General features: G+C 38.3%; 1 protein-coding gene across 1 annotated transcript in view; it reads right to left on the bottom strand.

The window, feature by feature from the left end:
- LOC126252297 (fatty acid synthase-like) overlaps positions 1-21,204 on the bottom strand; it is a 338,172-nt gene that overhangs the window by 144,933 nt on the left and 172,035 nt on the right. Inside the window, exon 17 of the mRNA XM_049953179.1 lies at positions 3,682-3,995. Within this exon, the coding sequence (XP_049809136.1) occupies positions 3,682-3,995 (314 nt within the window). The remainder of the gene's footprint in view (positions 1-3,681; positions 3,996-21,204) is intronic.

Here is a 21,204-nt window from a genome sequence, read left to right as displayed (position 1 = left end):
ATATGTTATTATTAATAAAACTTACAAACTTCTACAAATAAAGACAACTTTTTTAATGGAACTGAATGATTGTAGTTAGAGGCTTTCAAAACAAGTTTATCAGTGGACTTAAATGACATGATAATGAAATAGTTCCACAACTTCTTGCATTCATATAAAACTGTGCAAAATTATGAACCAGAATTGCTGGCTTATATTTGTGTTCAGGAATTGAAATATTTATTACTGCTGCTAGATATATATAAAAAAATATATGAAAGTATCCTAGCTTTTAGAACTACTAGCACCTTCTTCCTTAGAGGAGGAAGGGATAGGTTGGGGAAGGTTGAAAAGGAAGAGCAGGTGACTCAGACCCCAGGATGAGAGAGGCATATGTTGTGACAAAAGGGGGACAAATATCTTTATCTCTCCTTGTCCTCAAGTCAGGGTGTGAGTGACCTCAACATTCTGCAACAGATGCTTCCTTCTTTTCCTAGAAAGAAGATACTATTAGTTCTGAAGGCATGTCCATTAGAATTACTGATATTTCACCCCTTTGCGAAAACCACGTTCTGTTTGCATAGCAGTGATTTGATTTATTGTAAGATATTTGACACAATCACTTTTTTGTGATACAATCATAACTGGTTTAGGCCTTCAAAAGACATCTTCAGGTACTGTGGGGAGCATTTGATGAACAAGTGTTCATGTGCTATCAACTCCCAACAATACATGAGCACTAGTTTACTAAATGCTGCCCATTACCTCAGAAGATGGTCTTTGAAGTGCTAAACTGACTGGATTTGTATAATGAAAAAAGTGAATACATCAAAAATAAAAAAAATAATACCTTACTATTTCAGAAATTGAAGGTAAGTACTTGCCAACAATTCTTGTTCATAATTTTATAGTCAAGTATAGTATTGTTACACAAGCCTACCCACTACTGGGCTGAAATTTTTTGAACAAATCAAGCAAAAATAAGAATTTTAGAATAATGCTGTGTATCTTAATTTTCCTAAACACATGTTCATTATCAACCAATGTGCCATCTGATTCCATTGCAATCAGCTGCACCTGAAGAAACTGTAAATGGCGATTATGTCATCTTGCTAAGTGATCTTTCCTTTCTTTTTTTCCCCCGTAATATCTCAGTACGTTAAAAAGGTACAAGTGTTACCAACACAGCCAATTACTTGCCCTAAAGCATTTATAAATATTCTGGGAATCCAAGGTTCAAGATTTGTGCTACAGGTCAGTCATCCAGTGTTGGAGAATGACCTTCTCAACATTTTTCAGTGTATTATTATTTTCAGTGATAGGCATTGATGTTGTTCTTACATGTTTTTTAATTTGATGTAACCACCTACTACTAGGTCAACATCATTGCCTTGTCTTATATCTTGGAATTCAACAAAGATTTTCTATCCATTTGCCTGCCCATGTGTCTCATGGACCTCTGTTTAATATTCATTACCACTAGAATTAAGTCTTTCATGTCAGTCTGTTCCCTGACACATTTGTTTGTTTTCCTGTTCCTCCAAATAATTCCCAACATGTTCTCTCTACTACTTACTAAGCAACTCTCATTTACTGAATTCCTTTCATATTTAAAGTCAATTTCTCAGTGTTGTAACTCACAACTCATAATTCACACTAATGGCCATTTCGTTTTCAGACACCTAAAAACCTACATTTAAAAAATTCTATTCTGGTTTTATCAAAAGCACTCAAGGCCATTTGTACTCATTTATATATTTTTCTGGAAGATACCAAGTCATCTTCAGCTACACTGCAAATGAAAATTCACCAACTGGTTCTATGGATTCAGTATTAATTTGTGATATTTTCTGTTTGTTACATCACTTTTACATTATTTCAGTCTTGATTTTCCTGAAAGAAATTTTGAACATGACAAAAGGTACCATCCACTAATTTCAGCAACTGCTCACTCCTATTCAAAAAATCCACCAATTTGTAGTAGCAGTCAACAGGAATCAGCTGTATTGGGCCAACCCAGATGACCACTTTAGCCAGGAGATGTCCAAGGGCATGTTTTTGCTTCAGCCAGCTCATTCTTTTCTCAGATGAAGAAACCATTGTGTGATAGACATTACAAGAGTAACGGAGAGGTGATTTTTGACTTAGGACATTTCCTGAACAGCCAAACTGCAGACTTCTACAATCAAGGTCTCTGCCACATCATATCTGTTGGGAGTCATGTCTCACTGAATGGTCAATATGTAGAGAAATATCATCATCAGTGTGGAGGGTAAAAATCGTAGAGGGAGACCAAGAGATGAACACACTAAGCAGATTCAGAAGGATGTAGGTTGCAGTAAGTACTGGGAGATGAAGAAGCTTGCACAGGATAGAGTAGCATGGAGAGCTGCATCAAACCAGTCTCAGGACTGAAGACAACAAAAACAACAATCATCATCAAGTTTCATAGTCACAGCTTTATTTTTCAAGGTGAGAATCAAAACTTTATGACTAGTTCTCATGATTATATAGCTACATAACAAACACTACAGTTATATTGGTTGTTTTATAAACAGTGGCCCTAGCTGGCTGTGTGAGATAGAGGGAAGGAGTGTGGGAATTGGTTGAGGTAAGTATGTGTGGAACAAGGGGAAGTTAGCTAGGTTTGGAGAGCAGCAGAGGGTGATATGTTGCTCTTAGCATCAGTAGTAAAATGAGAATTGAATAAAAGGGTACGAATCAGAAAACTGAGAAGATGGGATAAGGACAGAAAATTTACATCAAAGTGAGTACAATGGCTGAACAGGGGACGCATGGGATGGAAAATGATAGGAGAGGCATGGGAAAAAAAAAATAAGGTGTATGGGTGGAGTTAGTGAAGTTTCAGGCTCAGAAGAGCTGTCGCTTGAAGAAGCAAAGAGAGGAGACATAGGAAGGGGTTGATATAAATTGAATTGGCATTGAACCAGCTGTTGAAATCACTGATGTTGCGGAATGCAGTATGTTCAACAGCTGGGCAGAACATCTTCAGCAGCTAGTCAGTCGACCTTATGGATAGCCACAGTTTGGCAGTGGGCATGCTTTAGGTAGACAGTTCATTAGCTTTCAGACTCACATAAAACACAGCACAGTAACTTTAGTACAGCTGATATATCATATGGCTGCTTTTGCACATGGCCCTAGATTTGATAAGATAGGAAATGCCTGTGAATGGACTGCAGTAGGAGATGGTGGGTTGGTGGATGGTACAGGACTTGCATCTATACTGTCCATAGCAAAATGACCTATGTGGTGTAACACTGTGAATGAGGAAGACACAGGGTTGAATTAGGCTATTACATCAGCTGGGTGGGTCATGGAATATTAATTCTGGTCATGAGTGTAAAGTTTTGGATAGGAGGTCCTTCATCTCAGGGCACAAAGTGTCAAGCCCTCTTGAGAAGCTGTTGACTGTTTCACAGCTTACACACTATTGGGTAATTGTATTTCCTGTGTCAACTTTCACATTATTCTAGAAAAGGTGACTTCCTGTTGAGTTAGCACTGTATCATCTGCAACTTCATACAGCCTTTCTCATTACATTACTAATACACATGAACTGGGAGAGTATGACTTAATATCACAAAATGATAATTATAAGGCATATAAGATTTAACAGTGTTAGTATTACCAATTTCAAAACATTAAACTCATTCTGTTATGATAAAGATAACTGCTTACCATCATCCATGGGTTTTCAGAAAACCATTTTGAAACTGCTGAAGTATATTTAACTTTATCATTGTCAGAAAAAACAGCAGTTTTCATGTTAACCTGTTTAACACAGTTTTCAATAAAGATCTGTAGACAAATGCCAAGAGCTGTAAATGTATCTGTAAGGAAATTGTGATAAGGAACAAAATTTTTGTAACTGCACGATGGCTGTTCATTTGGTGAACGGCGTGGTATTGCTGCTGTCTGTGCGTCAGAGAACTGCATTCCCTCACAGCCTACAGTTTTTAGTGCTTCGTCAACAATGACAAATACAGCTTCACCTGAAATAAAGGAACCTTTCTGAACATTACATTTGCTACTAAACGATTATAATTTGTTACGTATAAATTGTATAAAATCAATGTTTACTTTTCACTCCAAATGAAAGAATATTAGTCATGAAGTACACAGAAGAAATATTATCTAACTAAGTTATGAATAAAATATGTGGAGACAAAACAAGTACAGCTGAAGAGCAAACACAGAGGTGAAGATGGTAACTATCAACCTGGGTGTGTCACTATGCTGTGAAAAGCAAGAAGAAGCAAACATGTAAGTCATACTGCTGCAGCGAAGCATTTGTAACTTTTACTCCTTCTGCTGCGACTAAATTTTCTGGAGATAAAATAGTCCCTCATTCAAATATCCAGATGGGGGCAGCCTCAGAGGAGCTTAATAATGGTAACCAAGACTAAAATAAGATTAAAGCAATTAGCAACATGGATTTTTAGAGCACTTATAGCATGAGGTAAACCGGAGAACATAAAATGGGAGATGACGAGGCTAAAACTAGATATACCTCTACATATATAATCTATCAGCCACTGCATGCTGCATGGTGGAGGGTATTACATACCACTATTAGTCATTTACTTTCCTGTTCCACTCACAAATAAGGCAAGGGAAAAACAACTGTCTATAATCCTCTGTAAGTGTCCTAATTTCTCTCATGTTATCTTCAAGGTCCTTACGTGATATGTATATTGACCGCAATAGAACTGATCTGCAGTCAGCCTCAAATGCTGGTTCTCTGAATGTCCACAACCATACGTCATGAAAAGAGAGTCATGTTCCTTCCAGGGATTCCCACTTTATTTCATGAAGCATCTCCATCATACTTGCACACTGATGAAAACCTACCAGTAACAACTTTAGCAGCATGCCTCCAAATTGCTTCAATGTCTTTATTTTTATTTATTTATTTATTTATTTATTGTTCCATGGGACCAAATTAAGGAGAAGTCTCCATGGTCATGGAACGAGTCAATACATGAAATTATAACACGATATTAGAAACAGATAAAATGAAATATAAAAAAAACATATTCAGGTGACAAGTCGTAAGTTTAAATGAAGAAAATCAACAATGTAACATTGGAATTTGCTTAATTTTTTAGCTCTTCCAGGAGCTCCTCGACAGAATAGAAGGAGTGAGCCATGAGGAAACTCTTCATTTTAGACTTAAAAGAGTTTAGGCTACTGCTAAGATTTTTGAGTTCTTGTGGTAGCTTATTGAAAATGGATGCAGCAGAATACTGCACTCCTTTCTGCTTAAGAGTCAAGGAAGTGCATGCTACATGCAGATTTGATTTCTGCCTAGTATTAACTGAGTGAAAGCTGCTAACTCTTGGGAATAGGCTAATATTGCTAACAACAAACGACATTAAAAATATATATATACTGTGTGGGCAATGTCAGAATTCCCAGATTTTTGAATAGGGGTCGACAAGAGGTTCTCGAACTTACACCACATATAGCTCGAACAGCCCGTTTTTGAGCCAAAAATACCCTTTTTGAATCAGAAGAATTACCCCAAAAAATAATACCATGCGACATAAGCGTATGAGAATATGCGAAGTAGACTATTTTTCGTGTTGAAGTGTCACTTATTTCAGATACTGTTCTAATGGTAAAAAAAGCATCATTTAGCTTCTGAACAAGATCCTGGACATGGGCTTTCCACAACAGCTTACTATCTATCCGAACGCCTAGGAACTTGAAGTGTTCCGTCTCGCTTATAATATGCCTATTCTGTCTGATCAAAATATCGGTTCTAGTTGAATTGTGAGTTAGAAACTGTAAAAACTGAGTCTTACTGTGATTTAGCATCAAATTATTTTCCACAAGCCACGAACTTATTTCATGAACTACATTATTTGTTACTGTTTCAATATTACACACAAGATCCTTCACTATCAAGCTGGTGTCATCAGCAAACAGAAATATTTTTGAATCACCTGTAATACTAGAAGGCATATAAGCTTTAAGCTGACATGGTGAGGATCCCAAACACCTGGGCAGTACTTAAGAATGGGTCACACTGGTGTTCTACACACTGTGTCCTTTACAGATCAGCTACACTTTTGTTATCAAAATTTCTTCCAATAAAATGAAGTCAAGCATTCACCTTCCCCATAACCAACCTGACTGACTCATTCCATTTCACATCTTTTTGCAATGTTATGCATACATATTTAATCAGTGTGACTGGGTCAAGCACCATGCTACTAATGCTGTATTCAAACATTGTAGGATTGGTTTTCTTGCTCATCCATGATAACTTACATTTTTCTACATTTAGTGTCATTCATCACATCAACTATAAATTCTGTCTAAGTCACTTTGTATTCTTCAGTCACTCAATGACTACATGTTCACTACACCACAGCATCATCAGCAAACAGCAATAATTTGCTATTCACACTGTCTGTCAGATCAATCACATATATAAAGAGTAAGAGCCATCCTACCACACTTCCCTGGGGCACTCCTGATGCTACCCCTTTCTCTGATGAATACTCACTGTTGAGGACAACATGCTGGGTTGTATTACTTAAAAAATCTTTGAGTGATTCACAAATCTGGGAACGTAATCCATATGCTCAGACCTTTGTCAGCACTCTGTAATGGGACACCATGTAAAAAGCTTTCTGGAAATCTAGGTATGTGGAATCTGGCTGTTGTCCTCAATCCATGGTTGTCAGGATATCATGTGAGGAAGGATAAGTTGAGTTTCATACAAGTGTTGTTTCCTAAATCTGTGCTGATTTGTGGACAGAAGCTTTTCTGTCTCATAGAAATTTATTATATTGAAACTCAGAATGTGTTCAAGAATTCTGAGAAAACTGGTGTTAAGGATACTGATCTGTAATTATGTGGGTACATTCTTACACCTCTCTTGTATTAGGGATGAGTCAAAGAAGATTTCTGGTTTGGACAATTTCCATGTACTATACTCAGTCAACTAAAACAAAATAACTAGAGCTGGTGTAATATTCTCAATGGAATGGGGAAAAAATGAGTCAAAAGCTAATTGCTGCATAGTGACAGGAAGTCATCATTATCATCTTGGGATCCTTCCAGAGAACTGGACACAACTTGTGGACAATATGCATTAATCTGTTTCAGTCATTACAAGCATCTTCTCTTTTTACATCTTGCAGTGTTGCTCCTTTCTGAAGAAGGTATTCACGTGTTTGGTCTAGCCACCTTCTTCTGGGTTCTCCAATAGGTCTTCCTCTATGTACTGTCATTTCCAATTAATGCCTATGGGTGCTAGTCTCTTACATCCTTTGCATATGCTCAAACCATTTCAACCATGCAATGCATAATCTTTTCTCCATTGCGTAGGTCATTTGCATGTCACTCCTAATGCACAAATTTCTTGTCTCTTATTGTTTTTTTGCATACTAGATTATAAAGAATTGATTTTGCATCATTGTAGTTTGCTGATGCACCTTTTTCATAACACATTGTCCTACAAGCCATATGTTATGATTGGCACAAGATATGATTTGGACATTGCTTGTTTGGCTTTTATGGGAACTGCTGTATACCGCACTAGTCTTCATATTGGATACAAGAACATGGAATCTTCTGACACTCTGTTCTGAACTTCTAGCTCAGCAGTTCCTGGTTTGATACAATGCATCTAAGATAAGTAAAGCTTTCTAGACAGTCAATTCTTTCTCCAAGGAGTCTAAGGTTACATTAACCAAGTGTTCTGCTCAATTTCATTTTTACATTTTTCTTCTTACTCACAGTTAACTTGTACTCATTAAATTTATTAGTCCAGCAATATGATTTCCTCTGAATCTCTTGTTTTGTCTCTCGTAAGAAGGCAAATATCACCAGCAGAATCCAATCCAGTCAAATCTCCAGATTCTACAGCTTTTTAATTTCTTTAATAATTCAGTCCATTAGTGCAATGATATATACTGTGAATAGTGCAATATCTTGTTGTATGCTTCTCTTTTTCTACTGTACACTGATTTCACAGTTTTTGGACCCTCCAAATTAGAGAACTTGGAAGCTCTAGTTTATGCAAACATTCTGAGATACTGCTCTTTGAAACAATGTTGTCAGCTTTTTCTATGCCTAAATAGACTACAGTTGGATCTTTCTGCTATCACTGCAATTTTCAATTAGGTGTCTAACTCTGGAAACTTGGTAAATTACTCCTCTGTTGCCTCTGAGAAGGATAATAATAATAATTAAACAGAAAGCAGAACCAGTAGATTTAACTGTCATTCAAGCAAATATAACAACATTTGGACATGGTGATCATGATCTTGGGAACACTACAACCAACCCCCATTGTCTGGCTTCCAGTCCTATCACATTATGAACCTCCACACATCTGATGACAATCAGCAGCTCAGTGGGTAGCTATATCAGTCATTGTCAATCAAACCCTACGCATCCACCAATATTTTCCTACTGAAGACTGTCTCAAATCCCAAAAACCATTCAGTATGGATGAAGCAACACCCAAGGATGAAAGGACTGCACAGAGAGAAGAGTGACAGTGGATAGCTGTGAAGAACAGCAGCCTGGTGCCTGACCCAACAGTGCAAGTGCCAGGCTTCGAGCTACCATGGAGCCACTGGATTGCACTGAACAGACTACGAACCAGATTTGGACAATGCAGACAATTAATGGTGAAGTGGGGACTAGCCAAAGATCCCAGGTGATTGTGGAATGGAACAGACTATGGAATATATTTTAAGTTGTGATGTGTATGGTTTTCCTAAAAAATGTCTTAAAACATCCACTTACTGACAGTCAATGACAAAAAAGATTGGATACACAATTCCATGTTTATATTGTCATAATCTATATATTTATGAACATTGCTGATTTTTGTTTAGTTTAAAATTTATTTTCTGTAGTCTGGATGTGGAATATAAAATAAATAAAATAAGAAGATGTGTACAAACACCTGGAGTAAGTTTTGCTATAAGTGTTAGACATAAATAATCTTATTACTGTGGGTAACTGAAATACTGTGGGAGGAGAAACACAAGAAGCTGAAATGACAGGAAGGTATAGATTAGGAATTAGAAATAAAAGAGGAAAAAGGTCTTTCAATTTTTGCATAAAAAGAGAGCTTTTCATCAGAAATACATAATATCAGAACCACCCAAGAGGATGGTTTTCATGGATAAAACCAAAAACTGAATACAAATCGCTAGTTCAAAAGATAGCCAAAAAGTTGAACAATAGATAAATTAAAAACACTGAGTAGCACAGAAAACTATAGAAATTCCAGAAAGAGATTTTCACTCTGCAGCAGACTGTGCACTGATATGAAACTTCCTGGCAGATTAAAACTGTGTGCCAGACCGAGACTCGAAGTCGGGACCTTTGCCTTTCACGGGCAACATCTCACGGCCTACATCTCAACAGGAAAGGGAAGGGGAAACTGGCTGGGGTAATAGCAGGAAATTTAAGGGGGGGAGGCACTGCCATGAATGGTAAAATACCAGTGGTTACAGGTGTTGGAGCAGCACCTTTTTTAGGATAGGTAAGACAGAAAGATGTCAAGTTCTACGAGAGGTCAGGATTGAAACAAATCTTCAGTTTAGGAAAGAAATTAAACAGCACAATTCTAGCACATTGGATCACCAATCACAGCTATCAATTGTAAATTTTCACCAATCACCAGAAATTTTATCTCCACCAATTTGTATCTCAGTCCTAGGTAATTGCATTGATGAATTAAAGTCACCCAACCCAGTTGACATAATCTGCCTCTCTGAACACCGTGTGACCACTGGTATAGGAACTAGGCCTAAGCACAATGAGAAACTCAGACAGGAGAGTACTGCAAATGTTAGAATAAGGAAAGGTTCTCATAAAAGTATAATTAAAAATAATGTAAGTATATTTCATCAAAATATTGGGAGTTTAAAGAATAAAGTAGATGAGCTTCTGGTTTGTTTAGAAGATTTAGAAGCTGAGAATGAAATAGATATACTATGCCTGTCTGAGCATCACATTGTTACTGATATGGATAAGGTAAATGTAAGTGGATATAAGCTCTCTGCACATGTAATGAGAGAAAATATGGAGAAAGGAGGAGTTGCCATATATGTCAAAAGTTATCATTGTGCAAAAAGTATAGAAACAAAAAAGTTTTGTGTAGAGAAACATATAGAAGCATGTGCCTGTGAGCTTAAATTAAATAAAGGCACATTTATAATTGTTACTGTATACAGGTCCCCATCAGGAAATTTTCATCTATTTCTGAAAAATTTGGACTCCTTGTTGTGCTATCTGTCAGACAGGGGGAAGCAAATTATTATTTGTGGGGACTTCAATGTAGATTCTCTGAAAGAGGGTAATAGGAAAAATGACCTTGAAGTATTACTCGGTTCTTTCAATTTGACACCCGTTATTGATTTTCCTACTCGGGTGGTAAAGGATAGCAGCTCACTGATAGATAACTTCTTTATAGACCAAGATAAGTTAAACCAGATAAATGCTCAGCCTGTTGAGAATGGTCTTTCTGATCATGGTGCACAGCTAGTTACAATATATGACATAGCTCCATTCAGCAATACTAAACAGTCCTCCAAAGTAGTACGTCCAGTCAACGATTTAACAATTGCAAATTTCAGGGAAAGCCTACAGCAGTTAGACTGGGATGAGGTGTACCGTGAACCTGATGTCAATTTAAAATATAATTTATTTCATGACATTTTTGTAAATGCATTTGAAAACTGCTTCCCCAAGAAAATAGTTAAATATACTCGTAAGAAACCTTGTAACAAACCATGGCTTACTAAGGGTATAAAAATATCTTGTAACCAGAAAAGGGAAATGTATCTGACAGCAAGGAAGAGTAGTGACCCAGAAACTATCAAAAATTATAAAAACTACTGTGTTATATTAAGAAAAGTTATTAAAAAATCCAGGAGTATGTGTATCATGTCTGAAATCAGCAACTCTGATAATAAAATTAAAACAATTTGGAATATTATTAAAAGAGAAACAGGTCAACCAAGAGCAGAGGAAGACAGTATTACCATCAAATTGAATGAAAACTTTACGAACAAAAAGTCAGAAGTTGAAAATATTTTTAATAATCATTTTCTAAATGTTGTGGATATAGTAGGATCCAGGTGTTCATTAGAAGATGCTAGGCTGTTAATGGAAGAGGCTATACCTATGCAATTTGATACAATTGAAATCTCACCCACTTCTCCCTCTGAAATTAGGAAAATAATAAACTTGCTTAAAAGCAAAAACTCACATGGAATTGATGGCATTTCCAGCAAAATACTAAAAGCTTGTTCTCAACAGATAAGTAATATTCTCAGCCACCTGTGTAATAGCTCTCTGGAACAGGGCATTTTCCCTGATAGACTGAAATATGCTATTGTTATACCTTTGCATAAAAAGGGGGATAGATCTGATGTCAACAATTACCGTCCAATCTCCCTTCTAACAGCTTTATCCAAAATTTTTGAGAAAGTAATGTATTCAAGAGTAGCTTCACATATCTGTAAAAATGAAGTACTAACAAAATGTCAGTTTGGTTTCCAGAAAGGTTTTTCAACAGAAAATGCCATATATGCTTTCACCAGTCAAATTTTGAATGATCTGAATAACCGAACACCACCCATTGGGATTTTTTGTGATCTCTCAAAGGCTTTTGATTGTGTAAATCATGAAATTCTGCTAGACAAGCTCAAGTATTGTGGCATGAGTGGGACAGTGCACAAATGGTTTAATTCGTACCTAACTGGAAGAGTGCAGAAAGTTGAAATAAGTAGTTCTCGTAACATGCAAAGATCAGCACATTCCTCAAATTGGGGAACTATCAAGAATGGGGTTCCACAAGGGTCAGTCTTGGGTCCTTTGTTGTTCTTATTATATATTAATGACTTGCCATTCTATATTCATGAAGAGGCAAAGTTAGTTCTCTTTGCTGATGATACAAGTATAGTAATCACACCTGACAAACAAGAATTAACTGATGAAATTGTCAATACTGTCTTTCAGAAAATTACTAAATGGTTCCTTGTAAATGGACTCTCACTGAATTTTGATAAGACACAGTACATACAGTTCCGTACAGTGAATGGTATGACGCCATTAATAAATATAGACCTTAATCAGAAGCATATAGCTAAGGTAGAATATTGCAAATTTTTAGGTGTGTCCATTGATGAGAGATTAAATTGGAAGAAACACATTGATGATCTGCTGAAACGTTTGAGTTCAGCTACTTATGCAATAAGGGTCATTGCAAATTTTGGTGATAAACATCTTAGTAAATTAGCTTACTACGCCAATTTTCACTCATTGCTTTCATATGGCATCATATTTTGGGGTAATTCATCACTGAGGAATAAAGTATTTATTGCACAAAAGCGTGTAATCAGAATAATAGCTGGAGTCCACCCAAGATCATCCTGCAGACATTTATTTAAGGATCTAGGGATATTCACAGTAGCTTCTCAGTATATATACTCTCTTATGAAATTTGTTATTAACAACCAAACCCAATTCAAAAGTAATAGCAGTGTGCATAACTACAATACTAGGAGAAAGGATGATCTTCACTATTCAAGATTAAATCTAACTTTGGCACAGAAAGGGGTGAATTATACTGGCACTAAAGTCTTTGGTCACTTACCAAATAGTATCAAAAGTCTGACAGATAACCAACAAGTATTTAAGAAGAAATTAAAAGAATTTCTGAATGACAACTCCTTCTACTCCATAGAGGAATTTTTAGATATAAATTAAGAAAAAAAAACAAAAAAATATTAAAAAAAATAAAAAATAAAAATAAAATAAAAAAATAAAAATAAAAAATAAAGAAAAAAACACAATAAAATAAAGTTGTTATATTAACTTAAGTATATTGTTAAATTAACCTAATTATGTCATGTATTGGAAAATTCGACTCGTTCCACATCATTACGAAATATCGTATTCATGATCCATGGAACTAGTATTAATCTAATCTAATCTAATCTAAGTGCTCTGCCAACTGAGCTACCCAAACATGACTCACGCCCAGTCCTCACAGCTTTACTTCTGCCAATACCTCATCTCCTACCTTCCAAACTTTACAGAAGCTCTCCTGCGAACCTTGTAGAACTAGCACTCCTTTCTTTCAGGGGTGTGAGTCATGCTTGGGTAGCTCAGTTGGTAGAGCACTTGCCAGCGAAAGGCAAAGGTCCCGAGTTCGAGTCTCGATCCAGCACATAGTTTTAATCTGCCAGGAAGTTTCTTTACTATAGAAATTCATTGAAGTTATAACTGAAAGACAATATAGGTCAAACAATAAACCTCTGTTGGGAAAATCTAAAAATGGCAATAATAACTACTTAGGAAGTAGCAAAGGACAAAACTAGTCCCTCACAAAATGAACCTAGGGAACCACAGATAAATGATCACATAACAGCATTAACAGGACACAGGCTAAAGTTCAAAAGAAAGAAAATGAACTCAAATAAAGTAGACTAAGAAAATTATTTAATGGAAAAGCAAAAAGAGCTAAAGTATAATGATTACAAGCCACATGTCACAAAATTAATTAATATTACAGACACATGACCAGATAAGAAACCAGGGAAAAAAAACCAAATAAATTCAATCTGCTCCAAGGAGGGAATTTTTTATAGATGATGAGGACATAGCCAACAGATGGAAACAATATATTGAAAAGTTTTATTATGAGACAGAACAATTAAGCAAAATGGATGGAGAAAAAGTAGAAAAAATGGAAATGAGGCATGACATTACAAAAGAATTTGAAAAGGCATTAAATGGTTTGAAATAAAAGAAGGATAGTGGTATTGCTAACAGCACAGGTGAAATGATTAAAGCCTTAGATCCAGAAACAAAACTTCTGACATATCATTTAATCAGTCATATCTATAAAGGCAGTAAATCATCTGTTACATTTTATGTGTAGTGGAGACTCTGACTGTTCATGTTTTCTTTGAACTACAAAACATACATAGATGTTCTTTGCAGTTTACAATTGCATGATGTAACAAACTATTTATGTTGTGTTGAATAAACTGTATTTCCACACTAAATTTGGTAACACCAAATTTGCAAATCAAATTCCAGAACAATTGCTTTGTATGCCCAAAAACTGAATTGCATACTGAAATGATGAAATGCATCTTACATAAGTTTTTGTGTTAACTGCACCACTTGAAACTAATTATGAACAACCATGTCAAATATTTAATGTCTACCATGACGTACACATAGAGTCCTGGAAGCACATTGACAAGAGCGGCAAATGTGAACCTTAGTCTGGCTGTGGTGAAAACTTGCCCTTCTGGTCAGTTGGAAAATACAGTTTGATGGTTTGCCCAACTTGAGAGACAATTTCTCTCAGTCCACATCACCTCAGATGAAACTACATATATTTATGTGGAGGCTGCAGTTAATGATCAAATGGCTACAAAAGTACAACAGCCTAGCTTCACCATCAGGCACTGAAAAGTAGACTTCCATCAAGCAGGTGCTTGCAATGTGCATACTGCAGTCAGAAGCCAAGCAACTTCAAAAACGGTTCACCACTTAGAAAGTCTGTAACTGCACACCATCCCAAATACTTCATCATCTTTGCTCACTATCAGGTGATGCAATTAATGATGATTTTCTGTGAAATATATGGCTGTTGGTCTTGCCTACAGCTGCACACAAAATACTCACAGTTATCAATGGTGATCTTGAAACTGTTGATCAAACTGCTGACACAATAATTGATATGTATCCATTAAAGGTGTCATAACCATCTCTACTAAGACAAAGCACTGCTAGAACAAGTAAGTGAACTATGTAAACAAGCCACAGACTTAAAAATATAGTGCTCCACATGTGTTGCAACAATGACAATATTCTTGCAGAAACGAGCATTCAACTTCATGCAGAAACAAGTATTCACCCTCCAGGGAGAATATCTGCTGGTATCACAGACAATTTGGAACTGTAAAAAGTGTCGACCATCCTGTGACAAGGAAAATGCTGCTGGAAATCAGTAGCAACAGTGGCTGATTTCAAACCAGACAGCAGAACTGTGTACTAAGTTACAGTTACTCATAAACATAGGTCCTGATGCCTAAATGCTGATGGCAGCCACCTGTATCCTGCAAATGACTGTTCCATCAAGACTTATGAGCATGTCTCCTAACATTTATCCTTCAAACTTTGACATGAATTAGTATGGAGATTCTTTGTCATTGAAGTGATACCCCCAGTAGTTTGAGCATATTTCTTATCACTTTACAGCCTCCTCCCAGATCTTTGGCATTGACATCTACTTGACTCTAAAACATTGTTGTCTACTCACGCACTACACAATGCCAGTCTTGCTGGCATCAAGGTGACTGCTGGTGATTCACCATATAATGGCCTGCTCTGCCATTTCCCTGAAGGCACATGTCCTTCACCTACTCCAGCATCAATAAAACACTCAACAGTTCATCACATTGTCACCATACCAGGACAACCAGTTCACATACAATCTTACTGTCACCTCCACACAAACTCAAGTTCACAAAGTAGAGTTCTCCTCCATGTTTGCATAAGCAATTGGTCATCCTTCAAATAGTAGCTGGGCCTCATAACTCCATATTGTCCCTAACAAGAAGAAGGTGACTATTGTCAGCTAAACACCAGAATAATATCTATCACTTCCCTCTTCTACATATCAAAAACTTTGCTGTGAACATTAATGGGAAGACAGTTTTCTCCACAATACATCTTGTCCATGCTGTTTATCATGTACCCATTGAACAAGAAAACATACCCAAAACTGCAGTTTGGATTCCGCTCATACTTGCCATTTGGATGTGCAATGATGCACAGGCTTTCCAGTATGTCATGGATGAAATATGTAGAGACTTAGAGTTCTGTCATGTCTATACTGATGACCTGCTCGTATTATTATCCAATGAGGTAGAGTATCTAGTATGCCTACAGCGACTGTTCACTAGGTGCAAGAAAATGGCTTAGTGAGTAATCTTTCAAAATGTGATGTTAGAGTGACAGAAGTAAAATTTTTAGAGTATCATATCTATGCACAAGGTATTCTGCCACTTCAAGACAGAGTTTAAGCTGTTTCAAACTTTCCACAGCTCACTACAACACATGAATTATGGCATTTCTTAGAATTGACAATTTTGTTTCTGGTGCTATGTGTGAAATAATGCAGTGTTAGCAGCTTCTCTCAATGAAATGCTGGAAGGTTTGCCTCAACCCTTGCCAGGCGCTACAGTGGACTGATAAGAAAGCATCCTTCAACAGAGTGAAAGCCACTACTGCAGAAGCTGCATTATGAGCTCACCCATTTCCTGATGCACCTCCAACACTTATGGTGGATGCATCATCAACTGCCAATGGAGATGCATTATAACATGTACACTCCTGGAAATGGAAAAAAGAACACATTGACACCGGTGTGTCAGACCCACCATACTTGCTCCGGACACTGCGAGAGGGCTGTACAAGCAATGATCACACGCACGGCACAGCGGACACACCAGGACCCGCGGTGTTGGCCGTCGAATGGCGCTAGCTGCGCAGCATTTGTGCACCGCCGCCGTCAGTGTCAGTCAGTTTGCCGTGGTATACGGAGCTCCATCGCAGTCTTTAACACTAGTAGCATGCCGCGACAGCGTGGACGTGAACCGTATGTGCAGTTGACGGACTTTGAGCGAGGGCGTATAGTGGGCATGCGGGAGGCCGGGTGGACGTACCGCCGAATTGCTCAACACGTGGGGCGTGAGGTCTCCACAGTACATCGATGTTGTCGCCAGTGGTCGGCGGAAGGTGCACGTGCCCGTCGACCTGGGACCGGACCGCAGCGACGCACGGATGCACGCCAAGACCGTAGGATCCTACGCAGTGCCGTAGGGGACCGCACCGCCACTTCCCAGCAAATTAGGGACACTGTTGCTCCTGGGGTATCGGCGAGGACCATTCGCAACCATCTCCATGAAGCTGGGCTACGGTCCCGCACACCGTTAGGCCGTCTTCCGCTCACGCCCCAACATCGTGCAGCCCGCCTCCAGTGGTGTCGCGACAGGCGTGAATGGAGGGACGAATGGAGACGTGTCGTCTTCAGCGATGAGAGTCGCTTCTGCCTTGGTGCCAATGATGGTCGTATGCGTGTTTGGCACCGTGCAGGTGAGCGCCACAATCAGGACTGCATACGACCGAGGCACACAGGGCCAACACCCGGCATCATGGTGTGGGGAGCGATCTCCTACACTGGCCGTACACCACTGGTGATCGTCGAGGGGACACTGAATAGTGCACGGTACATCCAAACCGTCATCGAACCCATCGTTCTACCATTCCTAGACCGGCAAGGGAACTTGCTGTTCCAACAGGACAATGCACGTCCGCATGTATCCCGTGCCACCCAACGTGCTCTAGAAGGTGTAAGTCAACTACCCTGGCCAGCAAGATCTCCGGATCTGTCCCCCATTGAGCATGTTTGGGACTGGATGAAGCGTCGTCTCACGCGGTCTGCACGTCCAGCACGAACGCTGGTCCAACTGAGGTGCCAGGTGGAAATGGCATGGCAAGCCGTTCCACAGGACTACATCCAGCATCTCTACGATCGTCTCCATGGGAGAATAGCAGCCTGCATTGCTGCGAAAGGTGGATATACACTGTACTAGTGCCGACATTGTGCATGCTCTGTTGCCTGTGTCTATGTGCCTGTGGTTCTGTCAGTGTGATCATGTGATGTATCTGACCCCAGGAATGTGTCAATAAAGTTTCCCCTTCCTGGGACAATGAATTCACGGTGTTCTTATTTCAATTTCCAGGAGTGTAAAACATGACTGGCAACTCTAACTTGCTTCTGTAAAAGATTATCACCATTACAAGCTAATTGGTCAACATATGACCATGATCTCTAAGCAGTATACATCCCCATCAAAACGTTTATGCACATGCTCAAAGCAGATTTCCATTCTTACTACAGACCATAAGCCATTTGTGTTTGCCTTCGATCAGAAGCCAGACAACACGTCACTGCCCCAGTTGCGGTATTTGGTCTTCATTCAAAATTTACACTGGATGTTCGACACGTTAAATGGTGAGCAGAGTGAACCAGCAGATGTACTTATCTTGATGAACTGCGAAGAAGCTCGACTTCATAGTACTTGTAGACACTCAGGAAAGAGAGAACAAACTGAAGGCTTCCTTAAAACACCATCAGGCTTACAGATCCAAAGTATTAAAATACCATGCTTGAATTTAGTTGTATACTGTGACGTATCAATGACACAAGTGTAACAATTTGCTACAGTAGATTTCTGATGGCAAGCAATTTTCCCTAACCATGGCCCCTCTCACCAAGCAGTATGGGCTACTGTATGACTAGTGAAAAAGGCATTTGTTTGGCTAAATACTGCAAAGCATTTGTCTACCAGTGTAAATCTTGTCATCATAACATAATAACTCTGCACGTTACAGCTGTGCTTCATACTTTATCCCCACCGAGTCAATGATTTGAGCATGTCCACGCTGTCAGTATTGGACCTTTACCACTCTCAGAAGGATACCAATATTGCCTAACAGCAACTGACGATTTCTCTCAAGGTCCTGAAGCCAACCCAATAAAAGATGCAACAGCAGCAACTGTAGCCACAACCCCCCCCCCCTTTTTTTTATCAGAGTATCCAGGTCGTTCATACCTCTTCAAAGTACTTGCAAAACTGCTTGTCATGAACTAAATTTGAACCTGCACCTCCTACCTCGCCACTAATGTTGTTGTAGAATGGTTCCATCAACAATTAAAGGCCTCACTTAGATGGCATGCCACAGAGCATTGCACTGACAGCCCCCTGTTGTGATACTAGCCCACCAAACAGATTTCAAAGAAGAATTCAACATGATTGCCTGCAGAATTCTCCACTGACACATCAAATATTATTACTGAAACTGCAGAGTTTGCACAACACCAGAAGAATATTCTATCCAGCAGACATTAATTTTCTTTGACTTAAAATCCTGCAAACCATTCTTCATCCTACACAACGCCATTTGGAAACCTCTCGAACCACTATATGATTGTCCACACACAGCATTGGCACGCCAGGACATAAGGCAGATTTTACCTCAGATCAGGCTCACACTGGTTCAGAGAAAGCAACTAACGCTGACACACTATCGATGTGTGATTCCATGAGGGCACAGAATGCAACCAGCTTTTCACCATCACAGCCTGTGCCTGTGCAGAAACTTCCATTCACCGCTCATTGTAAGTGTTATGCACTGCAAACCAAGTATCACTGAGCAACTAAAACTGTTAATACTCATATCATTTAGTAGCCTAATATACTGAATTTGCACATAATCTTCTTATGTATCTCTAACCATTAGTTTCACTCAAACAGGAATAAGTAGGTAGGACACATCGTTAGGTATCAAGGAATCATTAATTTGAAAATCAGAGAGAGAGAGAGTGAGAGAGAGAGAGAGAGAGAGAGAGAGAGAGAGAGAGAGTGGAGGAGGAGAGGAGGGGGAGTAGGAGATTAGTGGTTAACATCCTGTCAACAACAAGGTGTATGGAGGGGACTTGGATAAAAATTATAGAGTGAGACAAAGCTTGACTACAGAGAGCGGGTTCAAACTGTTGCAATAGTTATGGAGATACTAAATGTTTCGGAACGGATTAGCTAGCAAGAAGAGTAATATCGAATCAATCTTCTGACTGAAAACAAGAACATGAACAACAGGATTCTATGTGGGCTGTTAACTTTGCTTTTACAATGAGACACTGTCCAGTGATTGTTATCCATGATGGAGAAGCAAAGCAGACATTTTGGACTGCCAGTCAGTCAACTTTCAACAATGAAATTTGTTACTATAAAGTACATATTTATTGCAGAAACTACTTCATCTCCTGCAGCCTCTCTTAGGGCATATACTGTACACTGGATCAGTGGCATAGAATGGGGCATCAAATCAATGATAGCTTCTGGTACAGTTCTCTAGAAAGCACTTGATCTATATCTACTTGACTGATTCAGATGTAAAGTTCTTCATTCATCATAACCTAAATTATCGTGTAATAAAAGTTGTGTCTGATGCAGCATAACAATTACTTCCCTCTACAACATGAAATTTCTTGAAATTATCTATCTCTTTTCATAACATCCCTTTTAATTACATTTAATTTATTAGCTTACCTCATTTAATTTAAGAGTTTGTACTTTATTTCCTATTTTGAAATTATCCACAACATTACTAACATTTATTGGAAGTCAGAACCAGCTCTTATTCTTGGCGACATCGTAAGTTTCTGAGTGGTAACTTCCGTGGGCCTCTCCCATGAAGCCTGCCTGCATGAAATATCAACATTATGATACGCCTGATTTACATACATAGAGAAACTTCAGTCTGTGAGGGTCCCCAAATTCTTTTTTGAGCCACTGATTCAAGCTTAAAATTAATTTTCAGTGTCACCTAAAATGCATAAATAATAATCTAAGACAAAAAACATTGTGTTATCCAACATACAGCTTATTTGATGGCATACAAATGATGTCACAGGCCACCATTATGAAAGTGTGTATTTCAGCTGAGCATGGCAGTTTTTAAGTGAGTTATAGCAGCTCTAGCAGAGTGATAGGAGGTACAGGTGGTGGTTGTGCTACACAGGTCCAGATGGCACTGCATATAATCTGTCCTGAGTAACAGTGTGGTGGTGATTCTGATGGTAACCATATTGAACAGAAGCAGACACAAGTATTCATTTGTGGTGGAGCATAATAATAAAAATAAATAAACACTATCTAAAGTTTTCATTTGTTATTAAAACCTTGCACATCATCCCAAACACTAATGAAATCTCGGAAAACATACTTTTTGTAATAGTGTAGCACAGCTTCAATTTATGTAAGTGTCAGCATCATGGGACCGCTAAAAGTTGCTTTAATGTATATTTATTCGAAGGAAACCAGTTTTGGTTAAGTTACCATCTTTAAGTCACAATTTAACATTACATCCCACTAGCAAAAAGTTCTTTGGTGTCAAATACAAAAATGTTTTCAGTTGCAGCATCTGTGCCCAGCATATTTTTGGATACTCTGATAAATGTGCATTTACAACTAAATGCGTTTGTGTAGTTATCTACAGCCCAATTTTGTGTATCTACTTTTTCAATTTGTTTCCTCAGTACTGTTGCAAAGGATTTGAAAACAATACAGG

The sequence above is a fragment of the Schistocerca nitens genome, chromosome 4, assembly GCF_023898315.1.
Source record: "Schistocerca nitens isolate TAMUIC-IGC-003100 chromosome 4, iqSchNite1.1, whole genome shotgun sequence".
In the NCBI taxonomy this organism is placed as follows: domain Eukaryota; kingdom Metazoa; phylum Arthropoda; class Insecta; order Orthoptera; family Acrididae; genus Schistocerca; species Schistocerca nitens.
This window is presented reverse-complemented; position numbering and strand designations above follow the sequence as displayed.